This window comes from Conger conger, chromosome 2 (genome assembly GCF_963514075.1).
Source record: "Conger conger chromosome 2, fConCon1.1, whole genome shotgun sequence".
Lineage (NCBI taxonomy): Eukaryota > Metazoa > Chordata > Actinopteri > Anguilliformes > Congridae > Conger > Conger conger.
The window spans coordinates 62692129-62713750 of NC_083761.1; the positions used below are offsets into that span (position 1 = coordinate 62692129).

The following is a 21622-nucleotide window of genomic DNA, read 5'->3' on the forward strand; positions in this document are numbered from 1 at the left end:
TCTACTGGATTGCGTTGATCAACGCTTGACTGACATTTGTTTTAATTTTAATTTTATTTTTTTGCCTCAGTGTTAAGAAACAGCTCAGTTACAGAAGGGTATTTTGTTGCGACACAATTAAGTTGCAATAGGCTGTACAATTAAGTTTTTGTACATTGGGTATTGAACCAACATTAATTATTTCCATGTTGTATGCTATTGTCTAATTATTTTTTACATGATTGAATCGACAAGTTTCATTAAAATATATTGCTTCCATTTTGTTTTGATTAGAATTTTCTGTAGTGCCATCTCCTAGGCCACCTACAAAAAAAAAAGAAAAAAAGGTATTACACTGAGTAATGTACGGTAGGTACGGTGCCAAAATACCAGACTGTACAACAATTTTCTTCAAAGGGAAAATTCATACTGGTAATCGTATGATGCAAAAAAACACCTTTGCTTTTTGTTAGTCTCCATCTGAAAGATGAAAATGGACTAAAGTTTATTGGGTAACCATTTTTTTTAAAAGGCCTTATATACACTTAAAACTTTAATAGTGTGATACTGTCAGTTCCTATGGCTATCAGTGTCTATTGTTCATGTCTTCTTGGGTGGATTCCCACAAATATAAAATTTCCGTAAGATCTTGTTTCCTCTTGCTCCGTTAGCCTCCCCCTTGTGACCCAGTACTTTCCCTAGACTCAGAAAACGTCCTTTCTTTCTTCCCATTCACTGACAACCTGGTATTTGCTTAATTTCTAACTTGTTAGTTAATTCAACAGTCTCTCTTGCCTCCTGACCCATTTTCATTGCAACTGTCATTTGTTAATTTACTTTCTTCAATATCTTACATGTGTTACTTTATATTTCAAATTGTCTGGGCTATTCAAGATCATTGTCAAAATTTTCAAATGATCTCTTATGCTTGTGACATGCTTTGAAATGCTATATTTCTTGAATTTCTAAAGTAGCCTACTTAACTATGTATCTGAAGCCTATTATTGATGCTAACAGCTCGCCCATGGGTCCACTGATAATAATATAAAGATAATCGCCCACTGTTTAGACTGTTTTTGTAAAAGAAAGTGGTCTTTAATTATTGCGGTAATGTTTCCCTGGAAAAAAACGAATACTGAAGCCGGCTTAAAAATAAATGATGACACCTACTTTGTCCAATCGGAGAGGGAGCATCGATCATTTTGGTTCATGGTAGCCAATCCGAGTGAAAGTATCCTGACTTCCTGTCGTGGTGTAGGAATAATAATAAGTCCGAATGTAAATAGTCAATGTGTTTGACGTAAAGTGTGGGAAGTCAATAACCTGCTGCATTATTACTTTAATCACCCTTAAACGTATATGAAAGGGGATAAAAGGTAAGTAATCTGCTTGCCACAGTACTGGTAATATGATTCGGTATTCTCATCTGATCATGCGTTAATGTTCCTTTTGTGCGAAGATGAGAAGAAGCCAGCTGATGCTAGGTTTTAAAAGCTGGTTAGCTAGCCATGTAGCACCCAACTAGCTCTACCTGGCGAGCTGTTTTGTCATACATTTTAAATGTAGCCTACGTTTTTTATTTTATTTGCCTAAGGAAGCACGCTGACGTTTTCTTTACGCGTTATGTGGATTATGTATTTACCACTTGCGTGCGTCGTTTCGTTTTAGCATCTCCAGCTAGTTAGGAAAAAATACATAGCCTCGTCAGTCAACAAGCTAATTGAATAGTTTATAGTTGCGTGTAATATAGCGGTCAATTTCAGTCTTAACTTGACATCTAATGTGAGTGAAGACGTGACAATAATGTTTTTACCTCCTGGGTGCAACATGACCTACAATGCAGCGTTTCATTTGACCGAGCTAACGTTTCACCGTTGCAAAATATAGCAAAACGAACATCCAACGTTAGCTAGTTAGTTAATTGAATTGTCATTTCAAGCGAATCCATTTCAAATCGTATTATTAATTTCAAGAGAAGTCTAACTCGATTGTGCTTTTTCGGTCAGTTGTGAAGAATCTGCCCACTATGTATTAGCCTATTCTATTTCAAAGTGGTACGCTAGCTAGCAAAATAGTACACCTCGCATGGTAACATTATATGGCCAAATGCATGAATCACTGATATGTGTGCACCTGTTAAAACCGTTGGAGATTATTGGAGATATCAATATAATTTACTTATATTACTTAATACGTAATTTACCATTCTATTTATCGATCAAAACCGATAAACCGATAGGCTGCAGTCAACTCATTATTGCATAAAGTACAGATTCTTATTGAATCATTCCATAACATAACATTTACATTGTTTTTTTTTATAATGTGCCAATGGGTTAATCATGTTAATAAGGATTATGAAAATGATTGTGCCATATGATGCTCTGTCATTAGAGAAAGCATGGGTGTGATGTATCGTTTTAAACCACATCCCCATTTCTTGGGGCATTTGAAATTAGTGTCTGTCATACAGTTATATCTGATGTCTGAAAAGTAACACTTAAAATACCAATTGGTACCAAAGGGGTATATGAGAGATTTTCTACTATTTATTTTTTTAATGATAAAATGTTGTGAGAAAAAATATTGTTGTGAGAATTCCATTTTTATTTGTTTTGAGGCAATATTGGTTTTTGCAGGGCATGTGCGTTGCTACCATCATAGTGTGTTTGCAACATAAGCAGTGTGTATGGGCTTAAGGACACTGCTCTGCTTGCTGTGCCAGAGAAATAACATTTGTGAGCAAGTTGCAAATGGTGTTAAAATGTTTCAGAAAGTAAAACTCGTGTGGAAGAAGGTTGGTTTGATTTACTGTCATTGGTTCTGAAGGGGAGGCTATTTAGGAAGACCACCGCATTGAATCAGCAGTTATGCTAGCTGAGTAGAGGTGAAAGGAAATCTGGCAACGGGTCTTGTAGTCGCTTTAGGGTCTGCATTTACAAACAGGTCTGGCTTCTTTTCTGTTGCTAATGTCTTTTCAATAAGAGCGCTGCCCCCGGAAGACTATTAACTTCAGACTCAGGTTGGCATAGTCGTCCAGAGAATGATTATTTAATGAGCGTGAGGAGCACGATCCGGGCAGAGCCGGCAGAGCGGCGCGTGAGGGAGGTGGGCTGCTGATGTGGGGACCCCAGCCCTGACCCCCCCCCCCCCCCCCCGCCCTCTCGGCCCCAGGGTGCACCATGCCTAGCTCCCTCCTGTGGGCAGTGGACGTGTACGGGAGGGTGTACAGCCTGTCGACCGCGGGCCAGCAGTGGGAGCAGTGTAGGGATGCCCAGCTGGAGTTCAAGCGGGTCACAGCCGTGCAGCAGTGCTGCTGGGGCATAGCCTGCGACCACCAGATCTACCTGAACGTCCACGCCAGCGATGTGCCCATTCGCTACCAGGAGGAGACCTACGAGAACCAGGTACTGAGGGCCGCCAGGGTCCACACGTCTGCATTGTGTGTCATTCACGCCAGTTATGGCATCGAAAACCATGGTCTGGTCATTGCACTGTAGTATGTAATGAAAGAAGCAGTGAGTTTTTAAACCTAAGTACTTGCATAGTGGTCGAGTCCAGGTATTGTTTGAGTACCTCCTGTTAAAACCGTTCTGTTTTTCAGTTTGCTGATCAATGTTGTGTACTTGTATCATGCATTAATTTGACACGTGTTTCCGGTTATTCCAAATTTTGCAAAACAAAATTATGCAGAGCATGTGCATAGTTTGACCAATTATTTTAAACTATGCACATTATGTAAATTAGGATTTTGACTTACCAACCCAATAAACTCTAAAGTTTTTTTGGTTTGTATGTCTTTGTCTCTGTATTAAATTTGTGTGTGTGCATGTGTGAATTTTCTACTCCCCTCTTTGTTGGCCGCTCTTTACAATCATGTGTCCTACAGCGTTGGAACCCTGTGGATGGATTCTCTGAGCGACTGTTGCCGAGTGACCGCTGGCAGTGGAGTGACATGACAGGCCTGAAGCAGCAGACCTTTGACAGCTTCCATCTGCCCTCAGAGAACTGGGAGTGGGAGGCAGACTGGTATGTGGATGAGAACTTCGGAGGAGAGCCCACCGAGAAGGGGGTGAGTGTGAGCCGGGGGCACGCCCATGATCTCCTTCATACCCACATGTCTCTCAGAGCTTTTACATCAGGCACACAGTTTAAAGGCTTCATATTTATTATTGGAGGCTACATTGGCTCAGGGGGGTAAGAGCTGTCAGAGGGTTGCCGGTTCGATCCCGCCCTGGGTGTGTCGATGTGTCTCTGAGCAAGACACCTAACCTGATAAGCTGGTTGGTACCTTGCGTGGCAGCCAATCGCAATTGTACAGCACTTTGGATGAAGGTGCAATATAAATGCCAACCATTTACCATTTAATAGCTTTATGAAGGTAGCACTGTTTTTTTTTTATTTTTATTTACTTTCTATTGCTTCTGAAATAAGTAATGAATAGGCAGTTTTGGCACAAGTTAAGAACATGTGTACAGCATTATTTTAAATGTAGCAACTTTAAGCTGTTGTGACTTGATTGAAGTGACCACTATCATGTAACTGCACCTCGTGTTCAGGGCTGGACATATGCAATCGACTTCCCTGCCTCTTACACCAAAGATAAGAAGTGGAACTCCTGTGTCCGTCGCCGGCGATGGATCCGCTATAGGAGGTACAAGGCACGGGACACCTGGGCCAAGGTCAGTGTGCACTTACGAGACAGCGAGATCTGCTCTTCATCTCTTAAAGTCTAATTAAGTACAAGGACTGTATAATAGTATACAGTCTGTATAAGAGTATAATAGCTTGTATTTATCGTTGGCGTATTTGAACTTATAATTTATTGTCACTCTGCAACAAGTGGCTCAGACTTGATCCATTTGTGTGTGGGTGTGTGTGTGTGTGTGTGTGGGTGTGTGTGCGTGTGCGTGTGATATGTGGTGTGTGTTTGTGCATGTGTTTGCGGTGCGTGTGTATGTGTGGTATGTGGTATGTGGTGTGTGTGTGTGTGTGTGTGCGTGTGCGTGTGCGCGTGCGCGTGATATGTGGTGTGTGTGTGTGTGTGTGTGTGTGTGATATCAGATCCCCTCAGAAGAAGTCAGACCACTGCCAGACCCCTTCAATGACATCAGCTGTGGAGGCTGGGAGATCAGCGATGAGCGTCAGGGCAGGCTGTCCTTGTGGGCCGTGTCTCTGCAGGGGAAGGTAGGCTGCACTCCACCCCAGGGCTGCTCTACATTTCCTCTCACGTGGACAGGAAATGCATTATATATGCTTCATTACAATGCCATTTTACTGAGGAAGCGCTTTAGAAATCGTACTTAATTATTCATGCAATTTCAGCATTTGACCACTAGAGTTCAGTGTAACTTCACAGTGGTTCAGTGCTGAAAGATAATTTCTTTGTGATTTGCTCTCATCAATTTACATTCTTAGTGAGTCATGATCTGCATTTAGACTTTGCGCGTTGCTCAGTGGCTTTGTCTAAGCTGCTGGGCCAACCGGCACAGTGAGTTTTAGCCATTGAAAAGTTAAGTGTGTCACATGAGGATTGACTTTCCTGTTGCCCCAAGTGTAAATGAGTAGTGAAACCTACCTATAGAATTAGAAGATTTATTGGTTCCATGCTCATCACATCTTAAAAAAAGCCTACTTAAGTTTTAACCAGTGTGGTGGTTATTTTAGAAAAATGTAATAATCATGCAGACCAAACACACAGTTGTCACTAAGCAGCAGTGACTTGTGAATGCTGTCTTTGCTGAAGTGGATGTGCAGTTGCTGAGCGGGCTGTGGTGTGTTTCGTCCCAGGTGTGGTTCAGAGACGGTATTCACCACCAGAACCCGGAGGGCTGGGGCTGGGAGGAGGTGCAGGTCCCGGGGGAGGTGGTGCAGATCAGCTGTGGGCCGGGGGACCTACTGTGGGCCGTGCTCTGGGAGGGCCAACTGCTGGTCAGAGAGGGCATCGGCAGGGACTGCCCCCAAGGTGAGAGTACACCCCTTTACCCCGGGGCATTTACCCCGGGTCATTTACCCCGGGTCATTTACCCCGGGGCATTTACCCTGGGGCATTTACCCCGGGTCATTTACCCCGGGTCATTTACCCCGGGGCATTTACCCCAGGTCATTTACCCCGGGTCATTCACGAGGCATTTACCCCGGGTCATTTTACCCTGGGCACGCTGGTCAGTACCGACTTCCTTTCAGCTCAGTGCAGGCTGTTGTACAGGAAACCATAGCTGTGCATTTCCTGTCTGAGGTCTATATAAATGTCCCTCTCTACTTAAAAAAATAAATAAATAACCCCAACAGGAGTGACATCATACAGTGCCGTGAAAAGGTATTTGCCTCCTTCCTGATTTACACAAATATTGCATATTTGTCACACTGAAATATATATTAGTCAAAATGAAGGCAAATATATATATGCTCCCTTGAAAATGTTGGCACAAAAAGTTAAAAGGCCAGCTAGCTTTTCAAGCCTGACGTAGGGGCAAAACCAGACAGTTCAGTCAATTTGTGTGGGAGAAAGAAAACCCTCACTACTTTGCTCCCTGGTTTGGCTAGAGCAGGACATTTCAATACGAACTTCTCTCAGGGAGTTTATGCTACTAGCTTTCACCACACATTATTTCCATAAAATGACCCCGGGTCATTCACGAGGCATTTACCCCGGGTCATTTCACCCTGGGCACGCTGGTCAGTACCGACTTCCTTTCAGCTCAGTGCAGGCTGTTGTACAGGAAACCATAGCTGTGCATTTCCTGTCTGAGGTCTATATAAATGTCCCTCTCTACTTAAAAAAATAAATAAATAACCCCAACAGGAGTGACATCATACAGTGCCGTGAAAAGGTATTTGCCTCCTTCCTGATTTACACAAATATTGCATATTTGTCACACTGAAATATATATTAGTCAAAATGAAGGCAAATATATATATGCTCCCTTGAAAATGTTGGCACAAAAAGTTAAAAGGCCAGCTAGCTTTTCAAGCCTGACGTAGGGGCAAAACCAGACAGTTCAGTCAATTTGTGTGGGAGAAAGAAAACCCTCACTACTTTGCTCCCTGGTTTGGCTAGAGCAGGACATTTCAATACGAACTTCTCTCAGGGAGTTTATGCTACTAGCTTTCACCACACATTATTTCCATAAAATAAACATGTTTTATTCAGTGCGAGGTTGAGTGGTATTTTCCATTTTGTGCTCATTTTAGTGGTAATAGCAGAGTACTGAGGGTTATAATGTTATAATGGTTACTGATAATAACCAGTTATGGCTACAGGGTTGTCATAACGGTGTGTGATAACCATGTGACTGTAACAGTAGCACCCCTGTAACTGTAACAGTAACACCCCTGTAACTGTAACAGTAACACCCCTGTAACTGTAACAGTAACACCCCTGTGGTTGTAGGGTTCTCCTGGGTGGTGGTGGAGTCTCCGAGCTCAGAGGTTGGTGCCATCCACGTGACTGTGGGTGTCAACGTGGTGTGGGCCGTCACTAAGGACCACAAGGTGAGAAACTGCTCACCACCATTTTAATTTATTTCACAAAGGACCTTCATCCCTGCTCATAAATTCTTGTTTGAAGTTATTCACACAGTTTTAAATGAAGTTCAGAGTTATTGTACTTAATGCATCAGTCATGTTATATATTCTTCCTGTACAGCAGAGATCATCAAATCTGGCCCTTGAATTCATGCCTAGCCCTGGTTTATTTTCTCCTGGGTAATTAACTGAGCAATTAGTTTTGATTGGCCGGACTGCCTTCACACCTGACTCCCAGGTAAAGGGAGGGTGGAAAACCAGCAGTTCTCAGCCCTCAAGGACTGTGATTGGATGATCCCTGTTGCACAGTCTCCTCTATGATCCTTTTTGTCCTGGAGCAAGATTACATTTTTCAGTAAAGGTGTTAATGTGGTAATGGTGTCTTCCTCTGTGCAATGCAGGTGTGGTTCAGGCGGGGCATAAACTCCCATAATCCCTGTGGCTCAGGCTGGATCGGCATGGTGGGGGAGATGGTCATGATGAACGTGGGGCTCAATGACCAGGTGAGACAGCAGAGGGAGTCCTGTGTTTTCATCTCACGCTACCAGCATAGTGACACAACACTAAGCGGCACTGCCGTCCTGTTTCCTGGAGTGTGTTGCCAGGATACCATGTGTTTGATTGTGTTGTTTTGCTAATGAACAACACTTAGGGCAGCACCATATGTACAGAAGTGTAGCAATTGTTTTCAGGCTACATAAATTAGCATAATGGGCAGTAAAGAGCCACAGACACTGCTGATCAGCCCAGCCCCCACAAGACTACTGATGATACACTCACTTTTCTCAGAGCATGACGTTGCATATTTTATCATATAATTAAGATTATTTAAATGTGGGCTCAGTATTTTTGGAAAGTACTTCTTCTGTAGTGTTATGCATGTAGAAAAGACATGGTGAGTGTTCAAATGTGCAGCAGAGAATATGCTGACAGTTTTCATAGCTTCACGTAGCTCGTCCCATTGTGGTGATTCATGTTCTTGCTTGGGTTCAGCACTCTCACGTATAAAAGAGGCCTTGAGAAGCCTCTGATTGGATGAGTAATCCTAATGGGCTCCTTGCGCTGTAGTAAACCTAAGGCATGAAAGCTGCAGCCGTAAAGCGTCTTTAAAGTGCATCTCTGCGCTTTTCCCAGCCGTTCAGTATCGATGAGGGCGGGAGCCAGCATTGCGATTCCTGCACCGTTCGCACTGCTGGCTTTGAAGACCAGCATCATTACACCCCCCTGTGCTCTGCCCTGGCCAGCCTGCTGCTCTAATCCGCTGCTCCTGGCACACACACACCTGGCAGACTCACGTTACGCCGGGGTGAGGGGGGGGTCTGGTGCTGAGTCTCAGCCTGGAGTTGCTAGCGCTGCAAAGCGTCCCCCGCCCTCGGTCCGGCCTGGCCCTGATGAAACACGAGCCCCTGACCGCCAGTCAGCAGCGCTGCTCGCTCCCCCGGCCTAATATACCCCGGCCCTGGCCTCCCCAATACCATATAGGACCCTGCCGCCTAATTCTGCCCCCCATGAGTCACACAGCGCAGAGCTCTGCTTCGCTGGGGTCCGAGACCTGGCCCCTTCAACAATGGCCTGACTGCAATGCTGTGCACTGTGCTGCAACCACAGAACATGGAAATATGAGATTTTATAAAGTTTATAGAAGGCTGCCTGCTGTATGATCATATGTTTTGATACACAAAGCAGAGTAAGAAGTCTGTTAAGCGATAAGGTGTTTGAACGGTGGGAAAGAGAGGTGTTCATTTCAGATGAATTTCTATGGGTATAAGTGAGCGCAGTCATAGGAGTTGGTGTAGCACTGTGCAGGTAAATCGATTAAGTCTCTGTAGGGCTGGTTATCAACTGTAAATGTCAGCTGTAATTGATGAGTGCTGCAGCAGGGCACTGCAAGTAAGTTGTAAAAGCACACTGAAGATGAACGCTGTTAGCTAAAGCAGGCTCCATTTTTCCTGGTGTTGTGTCACTGTGTGGTGAGAAAAGAGAGACAATGACATTGAAAAGAGTAGTGAAATAATAAATATTTTCAAACACTGTAGAAATCTTGCATGTTTACATCGGTTGTCAGTTCGTGAATTGTTATAAATCTGGTACACTTCATGCACAGTAATGAAGCGCAAACTAACAGTTCAAGTAATTCTGAACAACTGTGGTGTATGTGATATTTCATTGTTCTGAAAATGTTCTGCCATAACCTATAATAATGGGAAAAAAAAACTGTTTTCCAGACTTAGATTATATGCCTCCTCTTTTTGAGTTACATACCTGTCTATACTGTGTGTTTAATGTCTTATGAACATATTACATTTAACATACTATAATTGACACCCGATGAAGCTCATTCAGAAGTCAAGTACTGTACTTGTCAACTACCTGTACTTATCTGCTGGCAATGGGCCGCCCCATGGCCAGTAGGTGGCTCTGCAAACTATTTTTTATGTTTACATGCTTCAATGGTTTCTGCCATTATCTCATACTTATTTAAAATAAATCTTAATGGTTAGAGAGAAACATTTATCTCTGTATTAAATGACCAGCTTTGGCACAGTGCCAACTAGCTCGTAAAAGATATCTCTGCTATAATATAATATAACTACAGTTTGTGGCTTACAAAAATACAGAAGTAAGTAAACTGGATTAGCAGTACTGTAGACCTAGGCTGGAAGTGTTTCTCCTGTCCCTCAGGTGTGGGGGATCAGCCGTGAGGATCGAGCCGTGTATTTCCGGCAGGGCGTGACGGCCAGCGAGCTGAGTGGGAAGGCCTGGAAGGCGGTGTCAGTGCCCCGGGATGGAGACCGCTCCCATTCCAGCGCCAGCACTAGCAGCCTGCCCAGGTTAGCCTCCAGCTAACATGGCTGTGTGCCTAATCATCAGCACACAGCTAAGCTCTGTATCTGCACTCCTGCAGTGCTGAAAACATATATTTTTTAAATGTTTATATACATGCTTCAATGGTTTCTGCCATCATCAAAGTGCTGCAATTTCCTGTGTCTCTCTCTCACACAGTGCTGGTGTTTCATGTGTTTCTCTCTGACAGTGCTGGTGTTTCATGTGTTTCTCTCTCACAGTGCTGGTGTTTCATTTGTCTCTCTCTCACACGGTGCTGGTGTTTCATGCGTTTCTCACTCACAGTGCTGGTATTTCATGTGTTTCTCTCTCACAGTGCTGGTGTTTCATGTTTCTCTCTCACACAGTGCTCGTGTTTCAGGCATTTCTCTCTCACTTACAGTGCTGGTGTTTCATGTGTTTCTCTCTCACAGTGCTGGTGTTTCATGTGTTTCTCACTCACATTACTGGTGTTTCATGTGTTTCTCTCTCTCTCTGACAGTGCTGGCTGTTTCTTCAGTGGGGAGGTGAGAGTGCAGTCTCAGGGCTCAGTGCTGAGCGAGGTAGACTCCGACACAGAGAAGGCAGGTCCCACCTCCCCCAAGCCGGAGGACGCCCCCAAACCACGCATCCCCAAGGTGACCAGCGACAGCTTCATTTCCGAGCTGGTGTCCGACCGCGAGAGCCAGGTGGGGAGGTGCGAGGGAGGCGCCGCCGTGGCCTCCATCCAGGAGGAGGAGCAGGGAGGGGAGCAGGAAGGCACGGCTCCCCCTGCCCTGGTGCTGTCGCCCAGCCAGTCTGGAAACCAGGACCCCCAGTGGAGCAACGTGGACCTGGAGGAGGCGCAGACTCACCTGGCCGTGGGCCCTCCGTCCGACACCGCCGAGACCTGCAGCCTGTCCTCTGTGGCCACCTACAACCTGGGGCTGGAGGACCCGTACGGGTCGGACGAACACCCGCTCTGGGCCTGGGTCAGCGGGGGCGGCTGCACTGTGGACTCCCACACACAGCTCAACTGGTTCAACTCCTCAGGTGAGCTTCACGTCTCCGTAGACCCACTACACAGAGATACGACTCTGCCCTTATTTTTAGCCACTGACAATCACTCACTGCAGAACACCAGCTGAACAATGGAAACAACATAATAAATCAGTAATATTTAGCAGGTTGTGCAATCACTGTTTTTGGTTTATTACATCACTCAACCACCATATATCAGAGCTATATACCAACACTTTCAAGACTCTGGATCCTGGGAGGATTGATGGGGTGACGAGACAAAAGTATAACTGCATTTTCCATTCACTTCGATGCTAGTAAAATGAAACCGTATTTACAGTAAAGTTGTTTTGATAAGCGTAAAAAAAAACGGCCTGGCCAAAAAATGGATGCCAGCTCATTAAGTATGCAGTGTGAAAATAATGCTTGCCTCCTCAAATAGGTGCTATTTCTGTGTCTCTTCTGCAGGTATTTCCTCGTCTGTGCAGGCCATGTCTCTGTCCATCACTCCAGCGCAGACGGCCGCCTGGCGCAAGCAGATATTTGAGCAGCTCAGCGAGAGGTCTAAGAGGGAGATAGAGAACTTCAAGCACTACGAGCAAGCCATCGAGCAGGTAGCTGGCAGCAGTGGCAGATGGGAGAACTTGAACAGAATCGGTCATCATTGCGGTTGCATTGTTGAAGCTGTTGTTGATATGTGATCGTCGTGTGGGTGGTGAGCCTTGACGGTTCCTGTCTTTGTGTGTTCTCTCACATTGACGGTTTCTTTGTGTGTTCTCCCACATTGACGGTTCCTTTGTGTGTTCTCCCATATTGACGATTCCTGTCTTTGTGTGTTCTCCCAAATTGACGGTTCCTGTCTTTGTGTGTTCTCCAGTCGGTGTGGGTGAAGAAGGGCACCATGCAGTGGTGGAGAGACTGGAAACCTCACAAGTGGGTGGACGTTCGCTTCGCTCTGGAACAGTTCTCTGGCACCGACGGCAACAAAGACGGCATCCTCTTCATCTACTACACTTTCAATGAGGAGAAGAAGGTGATAATGTGACTGTCTGCACAACAAGTGTGAGGTCCTTATCTCTGGCATATACCTGAGCAACAGTTTGAAAGCTGTTCTCCTGTCTGGATTTGTGGTTTTATTATTATAATTCCTTATATATTATAATAGCACTTTTCTTGCTTTTTACAGTGATTAGGTGGAAACTCTTAGGCATTTAGCTACTGTCTAAATAGACCTGATGTATTTTGTTGGAAAGAGGATTGGAGTACAACACTCCAGTTAGCCACAAATGGCCTGTTAAAGATCTTTGGCTGTTTGTGTGACCAGTAAATTGTCTTTAATGGGTATGTCTGATTCTTAAAAGAAGGCTCTGTTTCACCCTTATCTGTGCTTTCTCACTGCCTTTCACAGTACCTCCATGCGTTTGTCAATGAGGTGACCATCTTGGTTCCAGTGCTCAATGACGCCAAGCACACCTTCGCCATCTACACTGCTGACAGGACTAAGCAGAGATGGCCAATCCGCCTGGCTGCTTCCACAGAGCTAGAGATGTACGACTGGGTGAGTCTACAGTCCCGTTCCTCAGAGCTACCCTATCTACCTACACCCAGGCTCCAGTAATGTGGATGCGAGTTGGTTGTAGCTGTTAAACAAAGTGGGTTTGTGCTCAAAAAGTGGAAAAATTTGACTTTTTAAAGATCGCATGTGAAAGTGAGACGTCCTGTAAAAATACAATACTCAACTATAAAGAAAGGTGCTATCCACACATTAGTGTGCAACTACCTGACGCACCTGTAGTAGGAGCTGTTTACCTTTTCCAGACTCAGCCCATCTTCTTCTGTCATTTTGATGTAATGCTAAAGCCATGACAGTCTGAATCAGATGAAGGCTGCAGAGACGCTGAAAGGTCATGGTTTCAGTGGATATGATGGAGGTTGCTTGGTACCGTGCGTGCTGTGGCTGTAATGGTGGTTCTGCTGTGTGTCCTTGGCACACTCTGCTCCCTGCAGCTGGCCCTGCTCAGCGTGTCCTGCTGCGACTCCAGAGGCATCCAGGGCCCCCCCTCCAAACAGGCCATCTGGTCGGTCACCTGCAAGGGGGACATCTTCGTCAGCGACCCCTGGCCCAGCCTGGAGGCCTCGCCCTACCCCATGCCCTGCGACCAGATGTAAGCCGGCTGGTTCTGCGTCCAGACGCGCTAGCCCCTGTGTGCTAGCCCCTGTGTGAGCTCTGTCGCACTACCCCCTGTGTGCTAGCCCCTGTGTGAGCCCTGACACACTACCCCCTGTGTGCTAGCCCCTGTGTGAGCCCTGACACACTACCCCCTGTGTGCTAGCCCCTGTGTAAGCTCTGTCGCACTACCCCCTGTGTGCTAGCCCCTGTGTGAGCTCTGTTGCACTACCCCCTGTGTGCTAGCCCCTGTGTGAGCCCTGACATGCTAGCCCCTGTGTGCTAGCCCCTGCTTGAGACCTGACACGCTAACCCCTGGTGCTTTCGACATGGAGGGCTGGCGTGTTTCCGTTTGGCCTCATTTGTATGGCGCTGGTGAGTGGGTGTCTATGCGTGGGGCTCACATTCCCCCCCATCTCTCTGGGCCATGCCTGAGATGTCTGTTTCCTGTGGCTCAGGTTCTGGCGGCAGATCGGGGGCCACCTGCGCACTGTGGAGTGTAACAGTCTGGGCGTAGTGTGGGGCATCGGGTACGACCACACAGCCTGGGCCTACACCGGGGGCTACGGAGGAGGCTTCTCTCAGGGTCAGTGCTTAAATTACATTACCATACGTTATGTTATGTTACGTTGCATTACATTACATTACATTACATGACGTTACATTGCGTTGCATTGCAGGCAGAGCGACAACAAATTGTATACACATTACCAGGGAACTCCTTAATGCTGTGTGCTTGTTATATGCAAGGGCTTCCATTTTAACCATACAAATATAAATCCTCTTGTGTGCAGGGTTGGCCAGCAGCACAGATAACATCTACACACAGACCGATGTGAAGAGTGTCTATATCTATGAGAACCAGCGCTGGAATCCAGTTACAGGATACACCAACAGGTACTGGCCTTGCAGACACAGAAAGTTTATCAGAATGACTTACACCCCCTGAGTGTTTGTTGTAAAGACTGCTGTCTGTGTGCCCTGCAGAGGGCTGCCCACTGACCGCTACATGTGGAGCGATGCATCGGGTCTGCAGGAATGCACCAAAACCAACACCAAACCCCCCTCCCCACACTGGACCTGGGTCAGTACTTACACACTGTAGCCTCCAGAGAAAGCAGAATCATTCCAGCTCTACCTTTAACATGCCTCAGACCAGTGGAGGATGCATGGTTCTGATAGAGAAAATAGTGCATTTTTACCAGTTGGCCTTTTGTTATTAAGTAAAGGCTTTTTGCTAACAGTTTATTTGAAGGTTTCTACACAACAGCAATATAACTCCTTCATAAGAACTTATGTCAATAACCGGAAATAGGCGTATGGTGTGTTATGTCAACATTGATTCACCAAGTGACCATGACATAGCAAGTTTACTGACACAAGATCCTTATGTTAGTTATTGACATAAGTGCTTGTGTTGTGCTTATGAATGTGCTATGTGGTGTTTATGAAGGCAAAGTTATAGATCTTATGCTGGAGAATAGTGTTACCAGCTTTCTTTGAGTGATTCTACTCAATACGAGTTCTCACAGACACAGGGTAGCTGTTTAATCTCCACCCCTCCCTGTTCTCGCCCTGGCAGGTGTCTGACTGGACGATTGACTACGGTGTCTCTGGAGGGACAGACCGAGAAGGCTGGCAGTATGCCGCAGACTTCCCCGCGTATGTCTAACCTTGACTAAATATCTAATATCTCTTTGAGTAGCTAAAATATTTCAGAGTTCAGTAACTTTATGTCTGCTAAATTACTGCTCCTTCAGATAGAGTGTGGGTCGTTGTGTTTTTATTTACTTTTACTTGGCTGCAGTAATAATTTGAGTTTTATGCCTTTGGGTTTTATGTCCTTTATGCTTGTTCTGCAGGAGTTATCACGGTAATAAGACCTTGAAGGACTTTGTGCGGCGCAGACGCTGGGCCAGGTACTGAGACGAATGCTTATTGGTTCCCTCTGCTGTCCGCAACTCTAGGGTCATCTCATACACACTCTGCTGCTGAAGCCCATTGGCCAATTCTACCTCTGGCTTCTTTCCATCCTGCAGGAAATGTAAACTCACAACAACGGGCCCATGGCAGGAAGTCCCGCCCATCGCGCTGTCTGACGTCACTCTCCTGCCCTGCATGGCCCTGGCCAAGATGGAGCACGTGCCGCTCTGGGCCATCAGCAACAAGGGGGACGTCCTGTGTCGCCTCGGCGTCACCACGGAGAGCCCAGCCGTGAGAACGACCTCCCCCGCTCCGCTTGCACCTCTGTTTCCACCGCGCTTAAGCTGGAGTCATACTGGAATTTTATTACGCTACGTGGCGCGTTCGCATACTCTGGTCCCCTTACTTCTTGTCTGACCTGAGGTTTAACTGGTATAACCACTAGGGGGCAGACCGGAATACGTTGACAGCTACTTCCCTTTACGCGCAACAACAACAAAAAACGGCGACAGTGGAGGATGTATACTGCCCCTGTGGTCGACATGGGTATTGCACCTCACAGACGTGTTGCGTTAATTTTTGAGGAAGCGCACACAGAACACTCTGAACGACTGTAGGATACGCATGACCGGAATCTCGCGTGCACTTTTGCGTAACTTAAATCAAGTTTATCTCCAGCTTTGGTCCTCACAAATGTAATCGCAAATGTTGTTGGCTGAGCTGGGGCTCCTGTCTATAACACTGGGGTGTTCTGGCCGTGTTTGTGTTTACAGGGGACCTCCTGGCTGCACGTGGGCACAGACCAGCCTTTCAAATCCATCTCCATCGGGGGAGCTCACCAGGTGTGGGCAATCGCCCGGGACGGCTCTGCTTTCTACCGGGGATCAGTGTCCGCGCAGAACCCTGCAGGTGAGCCGGGTTCTCCCGGGGAGAGAGGAGCAGACCTCACAGGCCTTCCCTTGTGGTCCCCGCACACGGGAACATACTGTAATCATCTGTCATCCAACTGGGAATGACCGCCCTTGATAAAAGACCCAATTCAATCACAGTTCAATTCAATCCAATTCAATTCAATTAATTCCAATGTAATCTCTATCTCATACTTACTGTTCAGTATATTGCATATACTGTATTACTCCTTACTTTTGAGTTATCAATGCAGGCATGTCCTTCAGACGTTTCTTCAGTTCTGTTAGCTTATTTACAAAGACACGACCAGGAGACTCAGCAGTGTGACCAGAAATGAAAATGTATTCCACGCAGCGGGCCACAGCGAGTTGGAAATGAGTCCAAAGTGAGGGTCTCTAATCTGAGCGTATGTAGCACCAGATAAGCAGTGTATGTGTCAGTGTGGGGCTGACAAAGCTCCAGTCATTGTGGTAATAATGGTGTCTGATTAACTCGATCATTACTATGCAGATGTACTCTGCCACCTTGACGAGGTCAGGTAGAGAATGCATTTTACAACAGACGAGCATAGACAATTCATGAGTTCTCACCGAGCAGTGTTTCCCTGGCCAGCTCATAGCATGGTGATGAATGACCTGAGATCCATGTGGTGTGTACAGCTTAGACACTCGCCTGTCACTGCACCGCATGGGCTGGATCAAATCCTGATCTTTCCAGTGCTGACTAGGACTCAAAGCCATGAACAACTGTTCATCCTGTTACCTGGAGAGGGAGGGTTTGATAGTTATGGCTTGGAAGACTCCAGTGCTTCTGAGGACAAGCACTACTGAAACTTTTGCGTTCCTGAAAAGGCCAAGGATGGCCAAAACGACAATTTCATATTGGGGGGAACTGATGTTTCTCCTCAGCCCGGTTAGAAGGGATGAATTTGTGGCATGTCACAGTTCATGTTTACATTAGATTAGATGACATTACATTACAGGCATTTAGCAGACGCTCTTATCCAAAGCAACGTACAACACAAAGTGCATAAGCGGGTACAACTGTGCTGAAAACCCAAGAGGGAAGTACAGTTCCAAGTGCCAGAAGTGACCACACGGATAAGAACTTGGACCCTGAAGAGTAGCCTGTTGAATCGTGTCCTGTGAGAGAAGGCAGCAGTTGAGAGGAGCTCGTCCTGGTTCTGAAGGCTCTCTCTAACAGCAGCTCTCAGCTGCAGCCAGTTTCCCCCTAATGAATGTCTCTTCCTGTGTTGCAGGAGACTGCTGGTATCACATCCCCTCTCCACCCCGGCAGAAGCTCAAACAGGTCTCTGTGGGACGGACGTCTGTGTACACAGTGGATGAAAACGGTACCCCCGGATAGCAGCTGAATTAATCACTTAACCATTACCAGGTCCCTCACTGTGAGGATTCCTGTTTGCTTTAGTCACAGCAAGTTTCCGTCTGTCTTTAGGGGCCATTATATCAAAGATATCAAGGTACCCTGTTGTGTTCTAGTCTATGTTTTTATTCCAATTGGAAAGAAATGACTGTAAAATCTAGATGGTTTCCTGAACAGTCAGGAATACTTTGTGTGCTACTTCTGGTTTTTGGTTGACTGTTTAGTCTGGAACTGTGACATTTGTATCTTAGGTTTTGCTGAGGTAACATTCCAAATATGACACGAAGCAACACTAAGTGAACGACACAAAGTTTACCAGCATGGCCTCTTCCTCTGTTTGTCACGCTGTGTTCTCATGCACTGCGCTCCTCTGTGTTCAGGTAACCTGTGGTACAGACAGGGCCTCACCCCCAGCTACCCACAGGGCTCCACCTGGGATCACATCTCCAACAACGTTCGCAAAGTGTCTGCTGGGCCCCTGGACCAGGTCTGGAGCACCTTCACTCTTTACAACATCTGAGGACCGTGGATGGTCACATGAGTCATGAAATGGTGATAGGAGAGTGATAGTTTATGAACCCCAGAAGGTCTTGTGTGAATGTGAGCAGTCAGCGATCTCTTCAGAACCGATCCAATGATTATCCCCAGAAGAACAAAATGATTGGTTCAAGTCAGGGTGCTATAGATGTATGGTTTGGTTGAAGGTCTTGAAGCCTCCCATCACTAAAAAATGCATAAGATGTATTTAAATGCATACAGTATACATTTGTCAAGGAACATTGCTTCATGTTTGCCTACCTGCCGTAACAATGAGCACCTGTCGCATCCATATCCAAGCGGCGCTTCTTTCAGTTTGATTGGTACATATTTTCATTCGCATTGTGTTGGAGGTTTAAGGTGTCTGTTATCAGTGCCGGTGTGTGACCCTGCTGCTGTTCCCAGGTGTGGATCATTGCAGACAAGGTTCAGGGCAGCCACAGTCTGAGCTGTGGGACTGTGTGTCACCGCCTCGGAGTGCAGCCCATGGAGCCCAAGGGCCAGTCCTGGGACTACGGCATCGGGGTGAGTTCCCTCCCGTGTGCTCAGAGGGGCTATCTGAACATCACCCGTCATTAGATCCATTATCCTGTCATAAAAAATGCATGCATTTACGCTATTCCATTTAACCTGTATTCTCTTATTTAACCTGTGTCTGTTATGAAGAGCTAGTTAAACCTGGATGACTGTGTGCGCGTTTGTGTGTGTGCACGTGCATGTGCTTCTGTATGTGTGTGTGTGTGTGTGCGTGTGTGTGTGCATGTTTCTTTGTGCGTGTGTGTGTGTGTGTGTGCGGGTGTGTGTGCATGTTTCTGTGTGTGTGTGTGCGTGTGTGTGTGTCTGTGTGCGTGTGCATGTGCGCGTCTGTGTTTCTGTATGTGTGTGTGTGTGTGCGTGTGCGTGTGTGCGGGTGTGTGTGCATGTTGCTGTGTGCGTGGGTGTCTGTGCCTGTGTGTGTTACAGGGCGGCTGGGACCACATCACTGTGCGGGGGAACTCTCTGGAAGCCGTGCGCTTCAGCATGTCGGCTCTGACCGACAGCACGGCCGGCCGCTCGGCCCCCCGCAGCCCGCTGGCCCTGCGCAGCCAGGAGATGAACGGGAACGCTGTGGGGTGTTAGACCCCCCCTGTCTCACTTAGCTCATCCCCCGCCCTTTCAAGGTAACCCCCCCCCATTCACCGCCACGTCCCTCAAGTCCTGCTGAGTCACTGTCTGTCGCCCTTCGTTTCCCATCTCCTTTTTACTCTCCACTGTCACTTCACCCAGTCAGTTATCCCTTCATCAGCACTCCTCATTTACAACAAATACAACAAAACTCTCTTCTTACGGTTGTAGTTTTTATTTTGATTTTGTATTCCCTGATGGAATACTGAAATTACTTTTAGAATGTTGTGTTATTCCATATTTTGATGTCGTGATGTTATTTTTTATGTTTGGTCTCATATTTACTGTTTATTTATTGACCTTTGTGTGTGGTTGCTGCTGTCATTTGTTAGTGAGGTACTTTAATGCAAATCAAAGAAATGCGACGCGTCGAAACCACTATGAGAACGTAATGTCGTGCAGTCTACCCAGACACCGAGGGCATCTCCCCGAGCACCACACACCACTGCCCTCGCTCGGTGTCTCTGTGACCTCAAAATAATTTATAATATAATAATAATAATAATCATTTTCCAATGACACGTCCACGTACGCGTTCGACTGTTCTGGGACTGTTCTTGTGTGTAATGCGGAGCTTCTGTGGTTCAGTGTTGAGGCGGAGTGAGAAAGCACAGCAGGAGAGCCACTCAGTGCCGTGAATGCAGACCCAGCTGGGCTGCCTACACTACTGAGTTACTGTGTGAGGCAGGGTGAGGCAGGCCTGGCCTTGGAGAACCAGAGTCATTGTTTCTTTCTTTCAGATTTTTGCTACATACTCTTAACTACATAACTCTATGAATCATTGGGTTTGATGAAGGTCAGAGACTGTGTGGGAGCTGCTCAGTGTTCACCAGAATCAAATGTCCAGGCTCAGGCTCTGAATTATCAACCAGACTGTGCAATCAAGTTCAGATGAAACGACATCATAAAGATCTCTGGTTCTCCAGGACCCGGCCTGCCTGCCCCTGGTGTACAGAATGTGAAGCACAGCCTTCATTCCTGCCTGAAGGTTTACAGTGAGCGCGCTGTGAATGCCAGTTGCTGGCGACGGGTATCTTATTATTTTATTTTTTTTGTTAGTTTTTTTGTACTAGGGCTTCTAAAGATAGAGGGGAAACTACAATAGTGGATACTGAAAACTGCAATGAATTTAAAACCAGTTGTGCACAGCAATAGAGAATCTGTTATTGGAGTGGAATATATTTTGCTGAATTTTCCTTTGCTGGTTTGTACTGTACTTAGGGTTAGCCACCGTGAGCACACGTACCTTCTCTGTCAGTGGTCGTTTTCAGAGATGTATCAAACTCTAATGTCACTGTCAGTGGCGTTCTCACTTTTGACGGTTGACGTGCACAGTGTGAGGTTGGAGAAGAACAGGTTGCGGAAATGTTTGGTTTTTAAAACGGTTGTTCTCGTGAAGCTTAAATGCAAATCGGTTTCTTTCTCAGGAATACATAACACCCCAAATCTCCGTCTGCATGTCACTGAACTTGTATCCATTACATTAACATAACCGAAAAAGGCTCTAAATGTGTTGTTATGAAAGGGAAATCTGAATGTTTAGCCATTAAAATATGTATATAATATTGTTTACCCACTCCGGAAATTAAAGAGAAATATAGATTTTTTTTAAAGCACTTTGCGGTTTTCACTGATGGAGAATGATAGTATGCGACACGAGGAGAGAAGCGGAAGTGTGTACTTCAGACATGATATCATGATAAAAGGTTATTACCCATCCTCTTTCTGTTATGGACTTCTGGGTCAGCTTAAGTATGCTTATGTTCCAGGAAGTTTCAGAAGGTTTTTGTATACACTGTATACGCCACTGATACCACCAATACAAGCAAGTTTGTATTCAATGCAAAAAGCTCCCTATCGGCTGAAATATCCACATTTGAATGAGATTTGTTGTTCTCGCATCATTATATACCTACTGTATAGGCATTCCAGTCTGAAATGTGTGTTTGTAAGATGGTCTTTTAAATATTAAAATCTTTTAAAGATTATTAAACTTATTTTATTGACCATATCATGTATTAGATGGTAAAACTAGCAAACCTGGCATACAGGTGCTGTACACCAAGCTATTAGAATGTGTCGTGAATATTTCTTCCCAATGTTTGCATGGTCAGTGTCTTCTCAATAAATGTGTTTTATTGTTATTCTTTTATTATTATTTATATGTTATATGTATGTCTGTATGTCTATGCTTTCAGTACCCTACCAGTG

At 45.8% G+C, this 21622-nt stretch overlaps 1 protein-coding gene across 1 annotated transcript; it reads left to right on the forward strand.

Moving 5' to 3' along the window:
• Positions 1 to 1225: 1225 nt before the first annotated feature.
• Positions 1226 to 21555, forward strand: tecpr1a (tectonin beta-propeller repeat containing 1a). The gene is made up of 25 exons (XM_061232187.1): positions 1226 to 1355; positions 3154 to 3386; positions 3869 to 4051; positions 4539 to 4661; positions 5044 to 5166; positions 5770 to 5944; positions 7373 to 7473; positions 7908 to 8009; positions 10189 to 10337; positions 10832 to 11361; positions 11797 to 11942; positions 12206 to 12361; positions 12737 to 12886; positions 13336 to 13493; positions 13954 to 14081; positions 14290 to 14392; positions 14483 to 14579; positions 15078 to 15157; positions 15358 to 15414; positions 15535 to 15709; positions 16192 to 16327; positions 17586 to 17678; positions 18091 to 18197; positions 18653 to 18772; positions 19211 to 21555. The coding sequence occupies exons 2-25, from the start codon at positions 3162 to 3164 to the stop codon at positions 19364 to 19366; spliced, it is 3573 nt and encodes a 1190-aa protein (XP_061088171.1). The 5' UTR covers positions 1226 to 1355; positions 3154 to 3161; the 3' UTR covers positions 19367 to 21555.
• The last annotated feature ends 67 nt before the right edge of the window (positions 21556 to 21622 follow it).